At 52.5% G+C, this 17,133-nt stretch overlaps 2 protein-coding genes across 13 annotated transcripts in view; both read left to right on the top strand.

Annotated features, from left to right (window-relative positions):
- TRPM8 (transient receptor potential cation channel subfamily M member 8) overlaps window positions 1-9,235 on the top strand; it is a 120,944-nt gene extending 111,709 nt beyond the window's left edge. For 10 of the 11 annotated variants that reach the window (XM_086898933.1, XM_086898935.1, XM_086898934.1 and 7 more), the window contains 5 exons: window positions 867-1,057; window positions 2,786-2,885; window positions 3,984-4,017; window positions 5,140-5,226; window positions 6,554-8,095. In XM_086898933.1, the coding sequence (XP_086755059.1) occupies window positions 867-1,057; window positions 2,786-2,885; window positions 3,984-4,017; window positions 5,140-5,190 (376 nt within the window). In that variant the 3' untranslated portion in view covers window positions 5,191-5,226; window positions 6,554-8,095. Of the gene's footprint in view, window positions 1-866; window positions 1,058-2,785; window positions 2,886-3,983; window positions 4,018-5,139; window positions 5,227-6,553; window positions 8,096-8,499 lie in introns of those variants that run through there. The other variant, XM_086898942.1, reaches the window with a different exon arrangement.
- LOC111941911 (maestro heat-like repeat-containing protein family member 7) lies at window positions 8,500-16,027 on the top strand. 2 transcript variants are annotated; one of them, XM_086898943.1, is made up of 17 exons: window positions 8,500-10,520; window positions 10,620-10,775; window positions 10,875-11,024; window positions 11,287-11,354; window positions 11,499-11,615; window positions 11,804-11,952; window positions 12,251-12,398; window positions 12,640-12,827; window positions 12,917-13,054; window positions 13,310-13,424; window positions 13,600-13,737; window positions 13,925-14,101; window positions 14,211-14,366; window positions 14,529-14,630; window positions 14,998-15,100; window positions 15,381-15,437; window positions 15,711-16,027. In XM_086898943.1, exons 1-17 carry the CDS (start codon window positions 10,394-10,396, stop codon window positions 15,908-15,910), a joined length of 2,289 nt encoding a protein of 762 aa, XP_086755069.1. In that variant the 5' UTR covers window positions 8,500-10,393; the 3' UTR covers window positions 15,911-16,027. The 2 variants fall into 2 exon arrangements, with proteins under 2 accessions (XP_086755069.1, XP_086755070.1); XM_086898944.1 differs by having other exon boundaries at window positions 8,968-10,520; window positions 14,998-15,092.
- The last annotated feature ends 1,106 nt before the right edge of the window (window positions 16,028-17,133 follow it).

Below are 17,133 nucleotides of genomic sequence, written 5' to 3'. Positions count from 1 at the left end.
AAGGAGTGATCTGCTTAATTAATAAGACACAATATCTTGTGAAGAAGCATCCTGTTCTCATGTGTCTAGGCTAGAAGATTGCTTAGAGCTGAGGGAGTAAAAGTACATGGAGTCGTTTCTTCCTATTCAGACTTTTTACAGTTTATTTGTAACTTTAAGGTTTTTTTTTTTTCTACTCTCTTAGTTCTTCCCATTTGGAGATTACTCTCTAAGAAGGAGAACAAACTAAATAGCCTTCTAGTCAAAAAAAATCACCACCTTCAGAATGACTGGGGTCCCTAACATAAGAAGGACAGGGAACTGCTGGACTGAGTCCAGAGGAGATGCTCCAAGGGCTGGAGCCCCTCTGGTCTGGAGCCAGACTGGGAGAACTGGGGGTGTTCACCTGGAGAGGAGAAGGCTCCAGGGAGACCTCAGAGCCCCTTACAGTGCCTAAAGGGTTAGGAGAAACCCAGGAGAGCTGGAGAGGAATTTGGGATGCGGGTCTGGAGTGACAGGACAAGGGGCAATGGCTCCCACTGCCACAGGGCAGGGTTAGATGGGATATTGGGCAGGAATTGTTCTCTGTGAGGGTGGGGAGGCCCTGGCACAGGGTGCCCAGAGAAGCTGTGACTGCCCCTGGATCCCTGGAAGTGTTCCAGGCCACGCTGGACAGGGTATGGAACGACCTGGGATAGTGGAAGGTGTCCTTGCCCATGGCAGGGGGTGGAATGGGAGGAGCTTTAAGGTCCTTCCCAAGGCAAACCACTCTGGGATTCTGACTATAAAACCATGCCCTGGTACAGCAGAGGAAGGCTCTGTTCTTGGCTCTGGTGCAGCTCTTTGGTGAATAACTAATCCTGAGCATGTTTTCTCTTTCCCATTAGTTACACTGTTGGATCGGTGCAGGAGAACAACGATCAGGTGTGGAAGTTCCAGCGTTTTTTCCTGGTCCAGGAATACTGCAGTCGCCTGACCATCCCCTTCCCCTTTGTCATCTTTGCCTACATATTCATGGTGATGAGGAAATGCTTCAAGTGCTGCTGTAACAAAGAAAGCAAAGAGCCATCAATTTGTTGTGAGTTGGATTTTTCCTTGTTGCCCAAAAGTCATCTTTGCAGCCAGGTGCATTGCAGTTCCTCCATGGCGTCCTGTGCTTATTCCAGGCATTTTGGGCTGTGCTGGGAAATTTCCAAGGGCAGTGTAGACCTCTGTTTTTATTTGTAGATGCAAATCTACTGTGCTGCTGGAAATCTCTTCAGTAAGATTTAAATTTTCGAGTGAGGTTTATCCAGTGCTCTGTTGTCCATTTAGCTGTAGAATTGCCTTGTGTGTAAATCAATTAAGACTTCAGATTAATCCAAACTCTTTAGGGCTGCCTCTGCTGTTTTCCAGCTTTGCAAGGTTGTGGGTTTGGCTTTTTATTACTCATTCTGCTTGTTAGGGAGTGACTGAGAGAGAATAAACAGTTTCCTGGCCCTCTAGATGTAGATAAATGTCAAACCACCTCAAAAATGTGGCAAGACAGTTCTCGAGCTATTTCTCCTTTAATTTTTCTGTCAGAGGACACAGATAGGAATTTTTTTAACAAACCTTGTCTCCTCTCCCCAGCAAATGTAGTCTTTTCTCAGCTGGGAGAGGCTAAGTTGAGTTCATTGACAGGCTTATTCCCATCCATTAGCAACCTGCCTGTTGCCCTGCAGCAGAACCTGGATTTGTTACCAGTTTAGGAGGAAGAGCCTGCTTTGGGGTATAACATTGCTTAGCACTAAGTCGTTTTGGCTGTCCAAATTGCTGTGTGGATTCCTTGCTGGGGAAACTGTTAGGTGGCAGATATTCCTGCTCAAATGATGGACAGTTGATGCTGCAGCTCTGAAGGAATGGGAGAGTTAATTAGAGACAGAAAATGACTGTGGTTTTGCTGATGCTAGGAACTGAGAACTGCATGGAGGAAGCACATTGATGAGTGTTGTAAAATTCTGCCTTCCCCATTTAATTCTCATGGAAATGGTTGGGATTCTGGTGTTTAAATGCTTGTTGGAATGTGAGAGGACAGCTGAGGGCTGTGTGAGGTCAGAGGAGCCCTGGGTGGAAGAAAGGCATCTTCAGCCGTTTGCCAGCTCTGGGCTTCTTTTGTCTCAGTTAATTTTATTTTTTTATTTAAACCCCCATGGATTATGCTATCCTCTTGGAACGGGATAGAATGCTGAAATATTCCCCTGGAGAACTTTGATGCCTCAAAGTGGACTCCTCTCTATCAGCTCTTGAATTTATAGCACCACCACAAAATGCTTTTTAGAAAAGACAACATCATTCTGGAGTGTTTCAGTTCAATGAAAAACTATGTATCATGGTTCTTAAGTGTTACACTTAATGATCCAGTATGGGATAATGTAGAAACAAATGGAAAGATCAAACCCAGGTGGGAACTTGCTGAAATGTCCTGTACCTGTTGAAGCAGAGGCAGCTGTGTTAACCAAGACTCAAAAAAAGTCCAGAAAGACTTTTGGAGCTTGTAAGGCTGGGTTGTTTGGGGGTTTTTTGTGTGTTTGTTTGGAGGTTTTTGGGTTTTTTGTTTGCTCATATTTTGTCTTTTTAAGTGACTCTGGTTGCCAGGAGCATTCAGTGAAAGGCATTAGTGTCACATCTGTCAGAGCTGAGTCACAGGTGGGCAGTGGGGCTGCGAGTGCTCAGGATGTGGAGAAGGGAATCATTAAACCTCTGAATGCAAACAGTGACCCAGCCTTTTTGCAGCTCGGCTTTGGAAAGACAAATTAAGTATTTTTCCTTCAAATCCGTCTCCCAGGCTCAAGAAATGAGGACAACGAAATCCTGGCATGGGAAGCTGTCATGAAGGAAAATTACCTCGTCAAAATCAATACAAAAGCAAATGATTCATCAGAAGAGTAAGTCTGCTCATCTTTGTCTTCTGAGCATTTCTAGTGAAGGCAAGTTTTCAGCAGCTCTAAATGTTTACAAACTAATGAGTAAGTAAATAAACTCAGCATAAATGTGCTCTTTATTTCTAAAGTGAAATGGTGCTTTGTTGTCTGCTGCAGAGAAGAAAATGACTCCTCATGGTGTTTTGAGATCTCATAAAGGGAAGCAGTGCCACAGCTGAGTCTTCTTGTAGCATTAGTTTAGGTTGGACATTAGGAAAAAGTTCTTTATGGAAAGGGTTGTCCAGCCCTGGAAACGGCTGCCCAAGGCAATGGTGGCACCCCTATCTCGGGGTGGGGATTTAAAAGCCATGTGGGTGTGGCACTCCATCTTTTCCAACCCAAATAATTCTATGATTATACAGTTAGCAGAGAATGTTTACCATTAGACCTGGAATCTCAGGCATTCTAGCAGTACTCCAGATGGAGATCTGAACTTAGTAGCATGAGTAGGGAAGACCTCTAGGGAGGGGGAGATGGTCTTTAAAATCATGGTATTTGAAGCTTGGAGACTTAGATTTGGATGTTTCTTTGCCAGCTTGTGAAAACGTTACCTTTGGGATCTGTCTCACTGTTTTCAGAGTAATAGCATCTGAGAAAAAATAAACAGCAAGGAAACAGAACACTGCTAGAGAACAACACCTGCTCTGTATGATTGCTTAACTTGGCTAACTTTTGGCAGCTTGAGTGTTTCCCTTAATCAGAGAGCTGATAGGAACTGGCAAGAAAAAGCAGACCCTTCTATATCCGTGGGCATGAACATTGCTGTCCACAAATTAAGTGTTTAAGATCACCCAGAGACACACAGTGTTGGAGCCAAATACCAAAAGCATCTCCTTGTTACTGGAAGAAAAAGTGTCTTGAGAAGGAAAATGGAAATAGCATCCTGCTAATAATAACTCATGTGTTAGTTCACTTACTTGTACTAAAAATGATACCAATCACATACAACCCTGCCTCCCTGGCAGGACGGAACACTGGGGGGAGTTGGGGGTGTGGTAATTAGCCAAGTTTTCCTTGGTATCTGTCTGATCCCTTTGCTCCCTGTTCTCCATCTGCTTCCAGGATGGTGCATCGATTTAGACAACTGGATGCAAAGGTACTTGTGTCTCACATTGCTCTGGGGAATGTGATTCTGTCTGGTAAAGCAGGGGTGTGCCATGGCAAGGGAGATGAGCCTCCCAGAGTCAGGTGCAGTCCTTGTCACTGTCACCAGGACCCCACAGGGTGCCCAGAGAGGCTGTGGCTGCCCCTGGATCCCTGGAAGTGGCAAAAGCCAGGTTGGATGGGTTTTGGAGCAGCCTGTGTCCCTGCCCACATCAGGGGTGGAATACAATGAGCTTGGAAGGTCCCTTCCAAGCCACAAGAGCTTCATACTGTGCTGGAAGATGAAGCAGAAGGACACCTGCTTAGTACTGGAGGAGTGTTTCTCAGTATTCCTTAAGCGATGGAATAGAATAAAAGTAATTTCCATCTCAGACTAAACTGCAACACTCATCTATGTAGCAGGCCCATGAAACACCAATGGGAAGAAGGGGTGTCACACACTTGAAACACCCCCTTCCCAAAGGTGTCTGTCAAGTTTAGCTTCTGGTGCGGTAGGCAAGGGGTAATTAAACAATATAAAGCTACTAATCTACCAGAGAGCACATTATGAGAATTGTCATGCAAATAATATTTTCATGACTGTGATGCTGAAAAGACCTTCACAATGGGTATTTTCTGAGGCTTGACTGAATTATGTATTTGGCCTCTGAAGTGGGGAGTGGCTTTGGCATGAAGAACAGACTTTTGAGATGCTCAAAGGCAAAAAGACCCACATACACTTCTGTGTAATTATTATGATTGCTGTCAAATTGTTTAGATTGCAAAGTAATAGTGTGTGTCCCAGACTGAAAGGGAAATGGTGAGCGAGTCTGTGGCTGGTAATGCTGCTCTTGAAACTGAAAGATCTGCTAACTTTAATTCTCTCCTGAAAATAAATACCCATCTCTTCCTTCTCTCTTCTGGTAACTGCTGGTTAACTTGCTGAAATACAGAGGCATCAGGGTTCATTGCATTAATTGCCCTGATGAACACTGTAATTGGCAGAGTCCTTTTGAGCACTCTTGCATTTGGTGTAATATTTGAAGAGGCAATTACTTGTTGCTTACATTACTCATTAACATTGCTTTCCTTCAGCTAGATGGACTTTACAAAAAGGATCTTTTTCTTTTTAAAGCTCTCTGATTTGAAAGGCCTTCTGAAAGAGATTTCCAGTAAAATTAAATGAGTGCAGCTGAAATCCAAGAGCAGCTACTGGAGCTGGGTAAGTCCTCTATAAATCCATTCTCTGCCTTGAAAAAGTTACCAGCATTTGTGGTCTCAAATTGGTGTCTTTGAAAGAATAGTTAGTATGAATTGCTGATGCTTGTGTTCTTATTGTCTGGCATTGATTGGGAAAGAAAGGAGACTTGAATTTGCTTCCTCATTTGTGTTTTTCTTTCTGAAAAAATAGTTTTCCATCTGGGATTTTATCAATTTTTTGCACAGTTTAAAATACCTTGTTTTGCTCACCTTTGAAAAACTGTGACTAACCCAAGGTTATTTTAGTTGTCTTTGTGTTGGAGGCCCTCTAGAAAATGAGGAGCTGCTGTGTTGGATCCCATTACCCTTGGTACCTTTTAACCCTGAAGAGCAGGCAACTCAAATAGCAAAGACAGAAGTGAGGGCAGGAGTAAGGTTTATTTTTCCACTATCAAAGTGGGGTGTTAGGCTGATTGCTGTAGTCTCCCTGTGTGCTGTATAATAAGCTGCAGCGTGAAGACATGACCCAAAGCCTCCTGTCCCATTGAGTGTCTGGTGATGAGCCTTGTGTCCTTTTGGCTGCAGTTTTGAGGAAGAATTGGCTTGGGGCCAAAAATTCCAGTGGGATGCAAAAGACAGAATACTGATAGATGCAGAGAGCACTGTCATCTTTAGAGACAGCAGGTTAAGAAGTGTAACTGTTGAAGGAGATAATTGGAAGAACTTGATCAGCCTGGACATTAGGGCCTGGTTCCTTCTTCCACAGAGAAGTTTTGTCCAAGAGAACTTAAACCTGTGCCAAATATTCCCCAGTCAGCTCACCATTTTCCTGGGAGAACTGGATATTCACTTGACCCAAGTTCCATTTAGTCATTAATAACTTGCAACCACCTAATAAAATCTACAAGGATCACCCACGCCCTTTCCTGGGCTGCTTCTAGGATGTGCTGGACTCCAAGTTGCCTAAAAAATAGGCTGTAGGAATAGTGGAGCTCTGGAGGCCATTTAGTCCAGTGTGCTCAAACAGCTCCAGCTCAGAAAAGGAGCTGCAGTGTGGCTGGAAAACGGGTTGTAATTAGATGCAGTGGGGCAGCCTGGGGACAGGAGCCAGCAGTTTATGATGGAACTTGTGGAAAGGGACCTCTCCTTATAGATTTTAGAATATCACAGTGGTTTGGGTTGGAAGGGACCTTAAAGCTCATCCAGTTCTACCCTCTGTCATGGGCAGGCACACACTCCCCTGGCCAAGGCATCCAGTCAGTCACCTGAGCTGATTTCATGAGGATGAAAGCAAAGCCTTGAGGTGTGCTGGGAGCTCTACTCTCCAATTCTTTCTGTTGCTCACACAGGTACCAATTCATGAAGAATAATTGCTCGGAGCTGGCAGTAATCCCCAAGCAGGCGGTAACAGAGACACCAGTGTCAATGTCTCAGCAGGAGTCAGCAGGATTTTCTTGCTTTTTTTTGTTGTTGTTGTTGATCAAACAGCCCTTTCTGCTTGTTGCAAGGTTGTGATGAAACAGGAGATGACTGCTTATCTCCTGGCATGATTTCCACATTACCCAAACTCTTCTCATCTGCCTAATGTCCAGTGGCAGCAATTAGTCCTTGCAAGCTGCTATTGCAAAGCACTCCTATTTCAGAGAGTTCTGCTGCTGTTGCCAAAATCCCTTTGCTTTTCCATTTCACTCAAAGGGGGCCTGTGCATGGGTTTCCTTCAGGCACTAATTGATTGTCTGAATGAAATCATCTCCCTTCCCATTCTGTCCTGTAGCAGCCAGATGTCACTTGTTCCTTGCATGGGCTGTCAGACCTGTTGGGGTCTGTAGTGCTTGTGTGCTAGAATGCAGTGGATTTCAGCATTATGTCCCCCAGGAAACCCTTTGGTCCAACCCTCCGTCCCTATTTCAGTCTGTACAGGAACACTGGGCTTCTTCCCACTCTATGTGGAACCATGCAGCAGTGCAGAAGTTCAGCTACTACAGCCCTGCATGGGAGAGACTTGAATTCACCTAGGAAGTGTTTCCAAAGGCCTTGTGTGCAATCCTTACTTGGTTTCTTTAGTCATAATTTGTATCCTGGGAATGCTGGAATTCATTTGACTTGAGCAACATGCTTTTGCTGATGTTTGCATGTGGAAATGGGGAAGAGATGGTTGGAAGCTTTAAACAGAGCAACACTTGATATGGTGATGTGGTGCTTTGTGGTTTTGGTCTAAAATGGCAGCTGAATTTTGTCGCATTTTGTGTGGTATAACTGAGGGCACAGCCAAGTGAAGATACTACAAACGGCATTTATTTACATGGCAAAGCATTTTATCCATCTTTGTTCCCAGTGGCCAAGAACCATGGACTCATATGCTCTCCAGAGCAGAAAGGACCCACAAGGGAGTCCAACCCCTGGCCCTGGGAGGAAGATGCAGGCCATGCTGAGATCTCCTCCCTCTCTCTCCTCCTCTTCATGTTGTACAAGCCAATTGACCTCAGCTCTTCCTCATACAGCTTTCCCCTCTTTTTTCCTCGTGATCTTCATGAATACTCTGCTAGCTTTATATCTTTGTCATACTTTCAGAAGGGTTGCTGCTCTTTTTCTCCCTGTATTTTATGACCCAAGAGCATGACCCAAGAGTATGCATGACATCGTGCTGGGGGAATCTAGCACTAACAATAGCACTGGCATTTGTTTAGGTGTGGAAATTGGTGTGTTTCCCTGCTGAAGAGTTTCTAAAAGAGCCAGGCTTTCACTGATTACTGTGGCAGTTAGCTTGCATCATAAATTCCTGAGATACGGTTCCTTTCCAGAAAATTTTTCCATATCACTTGTATACTTTGGATGTGAAAACTGGGCTTTTAGTTCACTCCTTTCCAAAATAAAACCTGTGAGTGCCTGTAGCTCTAGAGATCTGTTGTATTTTAAATGTGTGTATTTAACTGTGAAATCGTGTTCTGTGAAGTCTGAATTCTGGAGTCAATCCGTGTCCAGTGCTGCACCCAGGGGCTCCAGCCTGCGCCCCACATGCCGCCCCCTTCCCTGGGCCGCACGGCTTCTTCTCCAGGCTCCTGTGGCCCTGAGCCGGCTGCTGATGGAGCCCCGAGTCACTGGGGCTGCAGGGCGGGCCGGCACCGCGGCTCCCCGGGCAGCAGCCGGCCCTCTGCCTCCTCCAGAGCCCGGCGCCAGCGGCTGCTGCCCGGTGCCTCAGGGCTGGGCGGGCACGGGAGGCCGGGGCTGGCCGCAGGCAGCGCCCGGCCAAGGGGCAGAGCCCGCGCCAACCCTTCCCTCCTGCCGCTCTCTGCAGCTGGCACAGGACGAGAGCCGAGCGGCCGAGTACCTGCACCAGGCCCTGCCGTACCTGCAGAACCCACAGGAGCCCCTGCGAGCAGCGGCCATCAGGTTCATGGGTGAGCCACGAGCCCGGGCTCACTTCCCACCCCGCCGCAGCTCGGACCCGGCCCCGGCTGCTGCTGTCCCGGCAGCGGCACCCGGGCCCGGCACCCAATGCTTGGTGTGAGCATCTTCAAGGAGGATAGATGGGCACTGCTGCGCTGTTGCCTGGCTCCCTCTAATAAAGGGTAGTGGGCAGAGGCAGGGCTGGCGGCCAGGCCGGGCCCTCGCGGCTGCCCAGGCCACGCTGCTGTGACCGAGGCCCCCCTGACACAGAGCTCGGGGCCCGCAGAGCTGCTGCCACCATGGGGAGGGCGGCGGTGTCTCCTCCAGCAGGGCTGCCCAGTGGCTGCTGCCCAAGCGGCTCTGGAGCCCACAGAAACAGCAGCAGTGTGCACAGGACTGCACACAAGCAGAGCAAGCCTCCTTCCAGCACTTATCTTGGCTGCTCCTTCAGTGTCATAGCACTGTACTCAGAGACACAGAGCAGCTTGTCCTCCAAGACTTAATCCTATCCTCTGCACTTTCCCAGTGCACCTAATAGCAGCTGTGGGCCCCAGCTGGACACACAGAAAATGCTGCATGAAACTTAAAACTTGGCTGTTTTTAATTCCAGAATACATTAAAAATGTACAGAAAAGCCCAAGGAACCATGGCTGTCTGTGTAGAGTATTATTGTCCCATGAAATTCAGCAGCTATTGGTGTTTTTGTGCTACTACAAATCCATTCTATGGAAAGAATCATTCCCAGAAAGAGGAACAGTGTCTGAGGGACACCAAGAGTTGCCACCAGGAGCTCCTGCCAAGACCCCTGCAGGAAGGAGCCCAGCCCCCAATGCACATGGGCTTTGCCTGCCCTCTGGCACAGAAGCCCCCCAGGGGCACAGGTCTCTGGGGCAGGAGAAGGGCACCAGCACTGCCAGGGCTCGGCTGGGGTGGCGGCAGGTCTGCCTCAGTGGGGACTCTGCCACACCTGCTGATTTCAGTGCTGCCAGGCCCCTGTACAGATTCTGTGCAAGGCCCCGTGCCCTTCCTGCTGCGCCTGCGTCAGCAGCCCTGGGGGCTCCTTCTGCTGCCCTGAGCCTGCAGAGCAGGGCAGCGTTTGCTGATGGTTTGAGGCGTTCCTAATGATCCTGTCAGGCTGTCTTAGACACTTTGGGCAAGGGATTCCTTCCAACCTGGGCCACTTTGGGGGGGATGGGTGGGGGGAGAACCAGGGCATGTGGCAGTGTTTGCAAGGGCCCTTTGTGACATGGTCAGTGTGGGATGGAAAGGGACAGGGTGTCAGAGGGCCCTTTGTGACACGTGGTGACAGAGGAGCTGGCCACAGCGACAGGTCCACGCCACAGTGCTCAGTGCACGCGACGGGACAGGACGCGCCAGAGCGGTGCTGTGAGGAGCCCCCGCACAGCGCACTCGTTTGTGTCTGACCCGGAGCTTCTCTGAGCCGTCATTCTTGCAGGTGACCTCGAGGCCAGACCACAGGACTTGGTGACCTGTGGCCTTGCCGAGGCTTCTCATCTGCAGGTGCCCTTGAGGGCAGACTGTGGGACCTGGTGACCCGGTGCTTTTCCGAGGCATCGCCCATCCCTGCAGTCACTGCCCTTGAGACCAGGGCACAATCCTTGACGAGGAGCCTCCTGTCCTTGTGGCAGGAGCCCTCCATACCCGAGTGCAGGACTTGCTGTTCTGCAGTCTTGCTGGGACTTGAGTCTTGCAGGTGCCTTCCAGGCACAACTGCAGGACTTGCTGCCTCAGAGCTTTTCCGAGGCATCTCTCTTGCAAGTACCATAAATTCAGTCCCTACCATGGAGCAGCGACCCCCAAGAGTTCCCAAGCTGGCCTGGGTGGAGGAGGAGGAGGAGGAAGAAGGCCCTGGAGCTGACCCAGAAGTAGAGACTGAAGAGGTGCAGGAATTCCAGCCACTGGAGGAAGGTGAGTTGCAGAGCTCAGCCTTAGGGCTAGTGCGGGTTGCCAGCTTAGCCCCATCCCATTGCATGCCATGCCATCCCCTGGTGCTGTTCCAATGGAAAGGATGGGAGAGTGTTGGAGAAGATCTGGAGCAGCGACCCCCGAGGGTGCCCAAGCTGGCCTGGGTGGAGGAGGAGGAGAAGGAGGAAGAAGAAGGCCCTGGAGCTGACCCAGAAGTAGAGATAGAAGAGGTGCAGGAGTTCCAGCCACTGGAGGAAGGTGAGTTGCAGAGCTCGGCCTTAGGGCTAGTGCCTGTTGCCAGCTTAGCCCCATCCCATTGCATGCCATCCCATCCCCTGGTGCTGTTCTGATGGAAAGGATGGGAGAGTGTTGGAGAAGATCTGGAGCAGCGACCCCCGAGAGTGCCCAAGCTGGCCTGGGTGGAGGAGGAGGAAGAGGGAGAAGACTCTGGAGCTGCCCCAGCACCAGAGACTGAAGAGGTGCAGCAATTCCAACCACTGGAGGAGGGTGAGTTGCAGAGCTGGGCCACAGGGCTGGTGCCTGCAGACAGCTTGGCCCTATCGCACATTCCATCCTGTCCCGTCCCATCCCATGGAGACACACCCAGGGACAGGATACAAGAGGGGCTGGGGCTGCCCCCCCAGCAATGCCCATGCTCCATCCCCTGGGGCCTCCCGGGACGGTCCCTGCCTGGGGATCACAGGGCTGGGCAGCGTTCTCCAGCCACTCCTGCAGCCCCTCAGCTCTGGCCGCTCTCGCTCTTTGCCAGATGCAGCCATGGACCGGACACAAGAGCAGGGCCTTGCCTGTGGCCTCTTCCGCAGAACACCTGCACAGGTACCTGCAGGCATCCCCAACTGGGCTGGGCCTGCTGGCACGGCTCAGCCCAGCACCATGCTTGGAACACTCCATGCAATATCCCTCTCTTCCCACCCTTCCTTCTCCTACCCAACATGCAAATTCATCAAGCACATTTGGCAGGAAGAGACCAGCGTCATGGGCACTGGGTCCATGGAAGATGGTGACGTCTACACCAGCGACACCAGTGCTGCCATGCTGGAATTCATTTTGGAGGAGGGTGTTTCCATTCCAGAGCAAGTAAGCAGCCTGTGGCCAGGGTTTGATTCTCCAGGGATCGCTTGGCCTCCCAAGCCACGCCTGCTGATCACTCTAAGCCTTTGAGGCCATTGCAGCGTGGTGACAAGGGAAGCACTTCTCTGGAGATGCTGGGGACATTCCTGACTCCCTCTGGCAGCTTTCCGAGTCTCCCCTTGTGCCTCCTCCAGGTGCCTGCCGTGGTGAGGTACATCCACCAGTGGCTCATGGCCAATGAGTCTGCTGACTCCAGGCTGGGCAGGACCCTGCTGGATCTGACCGAGGCACAGCCCACTGACGTGGTCATTGCTCTCCTGCGTGTGGCCCCAACGTGTGACAGGTAAGGGGCCCACGTGCCCAGAGGGCTCAGGGCTCCCCAGCCCATCAGCCTGCACAGCCCTGCCCAGGTGTCTGAGCAACAGAGAGCTGCAGGGTCCTGTGTACCTGGGACCTTTCCCAGCCCTGCTACATCGGCCCCCAAGCCTGCTGCCATGCCATGCCCCCTCAGGGCCCTGTCCCGGCAGGGCTGGGCTGCCTGGGTGCTGCTGCTGCCAGCGCGCTCAGCTCCTCCCGCCACTGCTGCCCAGGCCACGGGGATGTGTCTGAGACCCCCGTGAGACAGAGCTGTCACCCCACAGAGCTGCAATGACCATGTGGAAGACCATCTTGTGCTCGAGCAGGACTGTGGAGCCAGCAGTACAGATACTCCTCGATGTGCTGAGAACCTGGCCAGAGCACAGCACGTGCACCTCCGATGGGGACAACACGGGTGTCTTTGCCCTGGCTGTGAGTTTCTGGAACTGGCCTTTGCTCACCCCATGGCCAACTGCCTCTTCAGCAGCTCCGTTTCCTCCTTCCCCCACTGCATCTCCCTGCCTCAGGCACTGGGCTGAAACCTGGCCTAGGGGCAGCTTCAGGGGCACCAGGCGTGGAGCTCCCCAAGGCTTTCCCCTGGCCTTCCCTGCCACGCCTGCCACACAGATACCTTGGCACTGGGCACTATCCCTGGGTGCTTTGTCCTCTGCAGGCAACAGTGGTGATGTGGAAGTTCCTTCAGGTGCCCTGTGTCCCACGGGTAGTGAAGGCATATTTTCCTCGCGTCTTAGTCCATCTGCTCTTCCAAGTGTTCTTCAGCACTTTGGAGATGCCACAGGAGGTTGATACCTTCTGGAAGGCATGCCAGGAGCAACACGGCCTTGCCATCAGCCCCAACAGGTGCTCCATCCCACTCCTCCCGTTCCTGCCATGTCCGCAGGGCAGGAGCCAGTGCTCCCAGCGTGACCTGGGCTTTGCTGTGCACACAGGTTTGCAGTGCGAGCCCTGAAGTCTCTACTCTGCCGAATGCATCGTGAGCAAGTGGTGTTGTCAATGGAACGCAAGCGTGGCTGGGACACGCTGCTCTGCGCTGACACCCACCATCATGCTGTGGGTCTGCTGGCCAGGTGAGACCCCTTCTCCCCACTGCCTCTGGCATTTGTGCCCTGTGTGTCTGGGTGCCCCACACAGTCACCACTGTCGTGGGTCAGAAGGTCTTGTAACCAGGGAACAGCCAAGGACACTGGAAAAGGCTGAGAAGGAGCCACCTCCCAAAGGGCCCAGGTTCCCTCTGGTATGGGGGTGAAAGACCAGAACTTAGTCATTCCTGGGAGAAGATTGCCCTCCAGCTCAGGATCCTGGTTCTTTTTTCACCCTTGCAGGGAGATGCGACATTCATCCATACCCTTGTGTTCTGGGATTGCACTCCACTTTCTGCAGGTTTTCAGGAGGGAGGAGCCATATTGGGATCTTCCCGTCTTGGCATTCCTTGTGGAGGTGAGCCCCATGGCCAGAACTGCCTCCCTGCAGAGCTGTCTGCCACCTCTCGGCCCTCTCATAGCTGCAGCTGCCTGGGACGGTGCCCATGCCCTGGGCTGCCGCCTGGGCCCAGCCCTGTGTGGTTCCATGCTCCTGCCGGCTCGCTCCCCGGTCACTGCCCTGTGCCTTTCAGATCCTGGATTGCCTCAACTTGAGTGAATGCAGTGACAGCGTCCTGGAGATCATGTCAAAGAATCTGCAGAGCAAGTGCAGGGAGAGGCATCGCTTGGCACTTAGAGCGCTGCTTGTTCTCATTGAGGATTCCTCAATGGTGAGAAGGGGGCAGCAGCTGAAGCTGTGTGGGCAGTGTGGTGCTGGGGGATGCAGTTGCTTGGGTGTGGCTGGGCTTTGGGCAAAAAGGCAGCTGCTCCCAGCTGTCCAAGTGTTTCAGGACAGGCCTTTGGCCTCTGGGCATTGCTGCAGCAGGGTGGGGTTTCACAGACTTGTGTTCTACACAGGCTGAACGACTTTGGAGCCTGACTGAAAGTCTTGTGGAGCTCCTGCAGGACACAGATGGAGAAATAGTTGCAATGACACTCACTTCACTCAGCTTTATAGTCTTTGACAAGGATATGCTGATACCTAGCCCCATCATCCTGCAGCTGCTTGAGGTGCTTCTGCGACTCTTTGACCATGTAAGGCTCTTTGCCCCCAGCCACAGCAACTTTGTGCCCTGTAGATTTTAAACCTTCACCCAGGTGAGCACCAAGCAACATTGCTGAGGTTTTCCTCCCTTTCAAACAGGATAATAGCCATGTGCAGCTCATATCCATGATCCTCTTTCAAGAAATGCAAGATTTTTTAGTGGAAGAGGGTAAAAAGCCCTTCAAGATGCATGTGCGCCAGAGCCTGCTGCCACTCTTCTTCCACTGCCACGATGAGAACCAGCAGGTGGCTGAGGTGAGGACTCGTGGGCTGCTGCTGTCACCCGGGGAGGGGGCTTGGCTGCCTCCTGCAGGCCTGGCACCTTGCCGGCTGCAGCCTCCTGCAGGCCTTGGCACACGAATGTGGCTCCTGTGCCCTGGCTTGTGGGGCCATCTGCGGGTCTCTGCTGCTCTCCAGGCCTCTCAGAGAGCACTGCTCAGCATGGCCAAGGTCCTGAAGAGGAGAGATCTTGCAAATCCTGTGAAGGATAAGCAACTGTGGAAGTTCGCTGAGGTCCTGGTAAGGACGGCCTGGAAGGCCCAGCCTCAGCCTGGAGAAGCCCCCTGTCCCCGGCGCTCGGTGCATGGGGCTGGCAGCTGGGCCCCTGTCCAGTGCCGCAGCCGGGGCCACATGGCTTCTTCTCCAGGCTCCTGTGGCCCTGAGCCGGCTGCTGATGGAGCCCCGAGTCACTGGGGCTGCGGGGCGGGCCGGCACCGTGGCTCCCCGGGCAGCAGCCGGCCCTCTGCCCCCTCCAGAGCCCGGCGCCAGCGGCTGCTGCTCGGTGCCTCAGGGCTGGGCGGGCACGGGAGGCCCGGGCTGGCCGCAGGCAGCGCCCGGCCAAGGGGCAGAGCCCGCACCGACCCTTCCCTTCTGCCGCTCTCTGCAGCTGGCACAGGACGAGAGCCGAGCGGCCGAGTACCTGCACCAGGCCCTGCCGTACCTGCAGAACCCACAGGAGCCCCTGCGAGCAGCGGCCATCAGGTTCATGGGTGAGCCACGAGCCCGGGCTCACTTCCCGCCCCGCCGCAGCTCGGACCCGGCCCCAGCTGCTGCTGTCCCGGCAGCGGCACCCGGGCCCGGCGCCCTGGAGCCCCGGCTGCCCTCGGGGCTGCTGCCGGCCTCTGGCAGCCGTGCCCTTGGGCTGAGTCAGGATGCGGCAAGGGCTGGGGCTGAGCCCTGCCGGGGCGGGAGGCCGTGTGGCCCCAGGGCTGGCAGCGCCGCTGGCAGGGAGCTGTGCTGCCGGGGCCCTGACAGGCTCTGTGTTCCTAGGGACGGCCGGGCGGTACCTGAGGGGGAAGCAGGAAGAGCTCCTGCAGATCTACGAATGTGAGTGAGGGCAGCGGGCGGTCAGCGGGGCTGGCTGGGGGAGCTGCAATCCCTGGCCTGGCTGCGGAGGGCTCTGCTCAATGTGCGGATGAGGGGCAGCGTGGGCAGAGCACAGGGAGACTTCAGGGGCACGTGGGGCATTCGTGGCCAGCAGCTTTGGGCTGATCCCTGCTCCCTGCTCCCTGCTGCCCCTGGCAAGAGCCGGCTGGGATGGCCCTGGCAGGGGGCTCTCCGAGGGCCCTCGTAGGTCTGAGATTTGTTTGTCTCTTCCAGCCCTTGAAGACACGACAAATGACAGCAGCCTGGAGGTCGGTAGCCTGGCAGTTCAGACCTTGTGCCTACTGACGGCAGGAGAACCAGCTCCGATCTCCATGTTCCAGAGGCTGCGAGATCAGCTCCGCAGGGCATGGAGAGCACGGCCTCGTCTGTCGGGCCTCAGCTGGCTGTGCTGCTGGAGGTCTGCAGAGAGATGATCTGGCAGGCTCTGTCTGCTGGGGCCACCTGAGCCAGCAGAGCTTTTTTTTCTTCAACATTATTCTTTTCTTCTTTTTGTTTTTCTTTGGTATATAAATATAGGATATGTTATATTAGACAGACTCCCAGGAGCTTTCTTTTGCTGCCCATGGTGTACAGGGTATAGCGGAAGAGGGGGAAAAAGGGCTTGTGCTCAGCATGCTGCCAGGTATGCAGTGATGAGGAGAAAATGGCCAGAAGCCCTTGGCCTTTGGTGGTTTTACTGAAGGCACAAGCCCTGTCCCAGCCAGGAAGTGCCATCTGTGTCCTCGTGCCCATGTAGTGCTGGCTGGGTTTGCTGAGGGCTCTATCATGATCTGCTAACACAGGTGAACCTCATGAGAAATTTGATTGATCTCACAGTGCAAAATGACACAAAGTGATTTCATTTTAAATCACAGTAATAGTGCACTTCTGTGGTTGGGTGGATGTCAGGGGTGCTGCAACCTTCCTGAAAAAGCGTTCTGAGAAGGACAGCTCTCAGTGGCACAGGCATGTTCCTCTCCTGGCCTGGCGAGTGATGACCAGCTAACCAGCAGCTCCTTCCCAGGCAATGCAGGGAGAAAAAGGACTAGAGCTCTGGCCAGCAATTACCACAGAGAAATCAGCCTTTATTAGTGCAGGGCCCTCTGCAAAGGGGGCTAGCACAGCAGCTCCACTCAACTGGGGAAAAAAACCCAGGATTTATATAATGAAAGAGAGGGGCGGAGGAAACTTGGATACAAGTAGCAGGGTGGAATGGCAGGGAAGAACACCAATGGGGTACAACAGTTTAACAAGTAACACCAAAGGGTTTCTGGGAGAGACACTTCTCACTGCGAGGGCAAAGTGCCTGGCCTATGATGTAGATCTCCAGGGGATCACCAGCGCTCCTCTGTCTGCTGATTCCTCGGCCCGCACAGTGCACTTTTATTTTAGTGCCAACAACAAGAGTTATAGCTGCTATGGTTTTTTGAAGAAGAATTGCTCTAGGTTTAAGTGATTCTGGAAGGCCTCAAATTAAAAGGCTCATCATTTCACAGGTAATTGCATTGGTGATTCATATCCAGTAGTTAATTTTCTGGCATGTATCATTTGCAAGCAGGCAGCTTTGTGCATGTCTTCCAGTAGTTGGTCAGGGGTACCAACTTAGCTATAGGTCTGACTATAGGGCTTTCCAAGGGGTTAAGCCCTGCTGCCCAAT

The sequence above is a fragment of the Cyanistes caeruleus genome, chromosome 7, assembly GCF_971803275.1.
Source record: "Cyanistes caeruleus chromosome 7, bCyaCae1.hap1.1, whole genome shotgun sequence".
Classification (NCBI taxonomy): Eukaryota; Metazoa; Chordata; class Aves; order Passeriformes; family Paridae; genus Cyanistes; species Cyanistes caeruleus.
The sequence above is the reverse complement of the archived record's forward strand: the minus strand, read 5'-3'. Positions and strand labels throughout refer to the sequence as shown.

What these genes read in the sequence shown, in the direction of transcription:
- LOC111941911 (XM_086898943.1), top strand. Translation starts at nt 10,394, where the DNA reads ATGGAGCAGCGACCCCCAAGAGTTCCCAAGCTGGCCTGGGTGGAGGAG. An exon ending in GTTCCAGCCACTGGAGGAAG is followed by an intron (nt 10,776 to 10,874) that starts GTGAGTTGCAGA and finishes TCTGATGGAAAG; the next exon opens with GATGGGAGAGTGTTGGAGAA. An exon ending in GCTCCTGCAGATCTACGAAT is followed by an intron (nt 15,438 to 15,710) that starts GTGAGTGAGGGC and finishes TGTCTCTTCCAG; the next exon opens with CCCTTGAAGACACGACAAAT.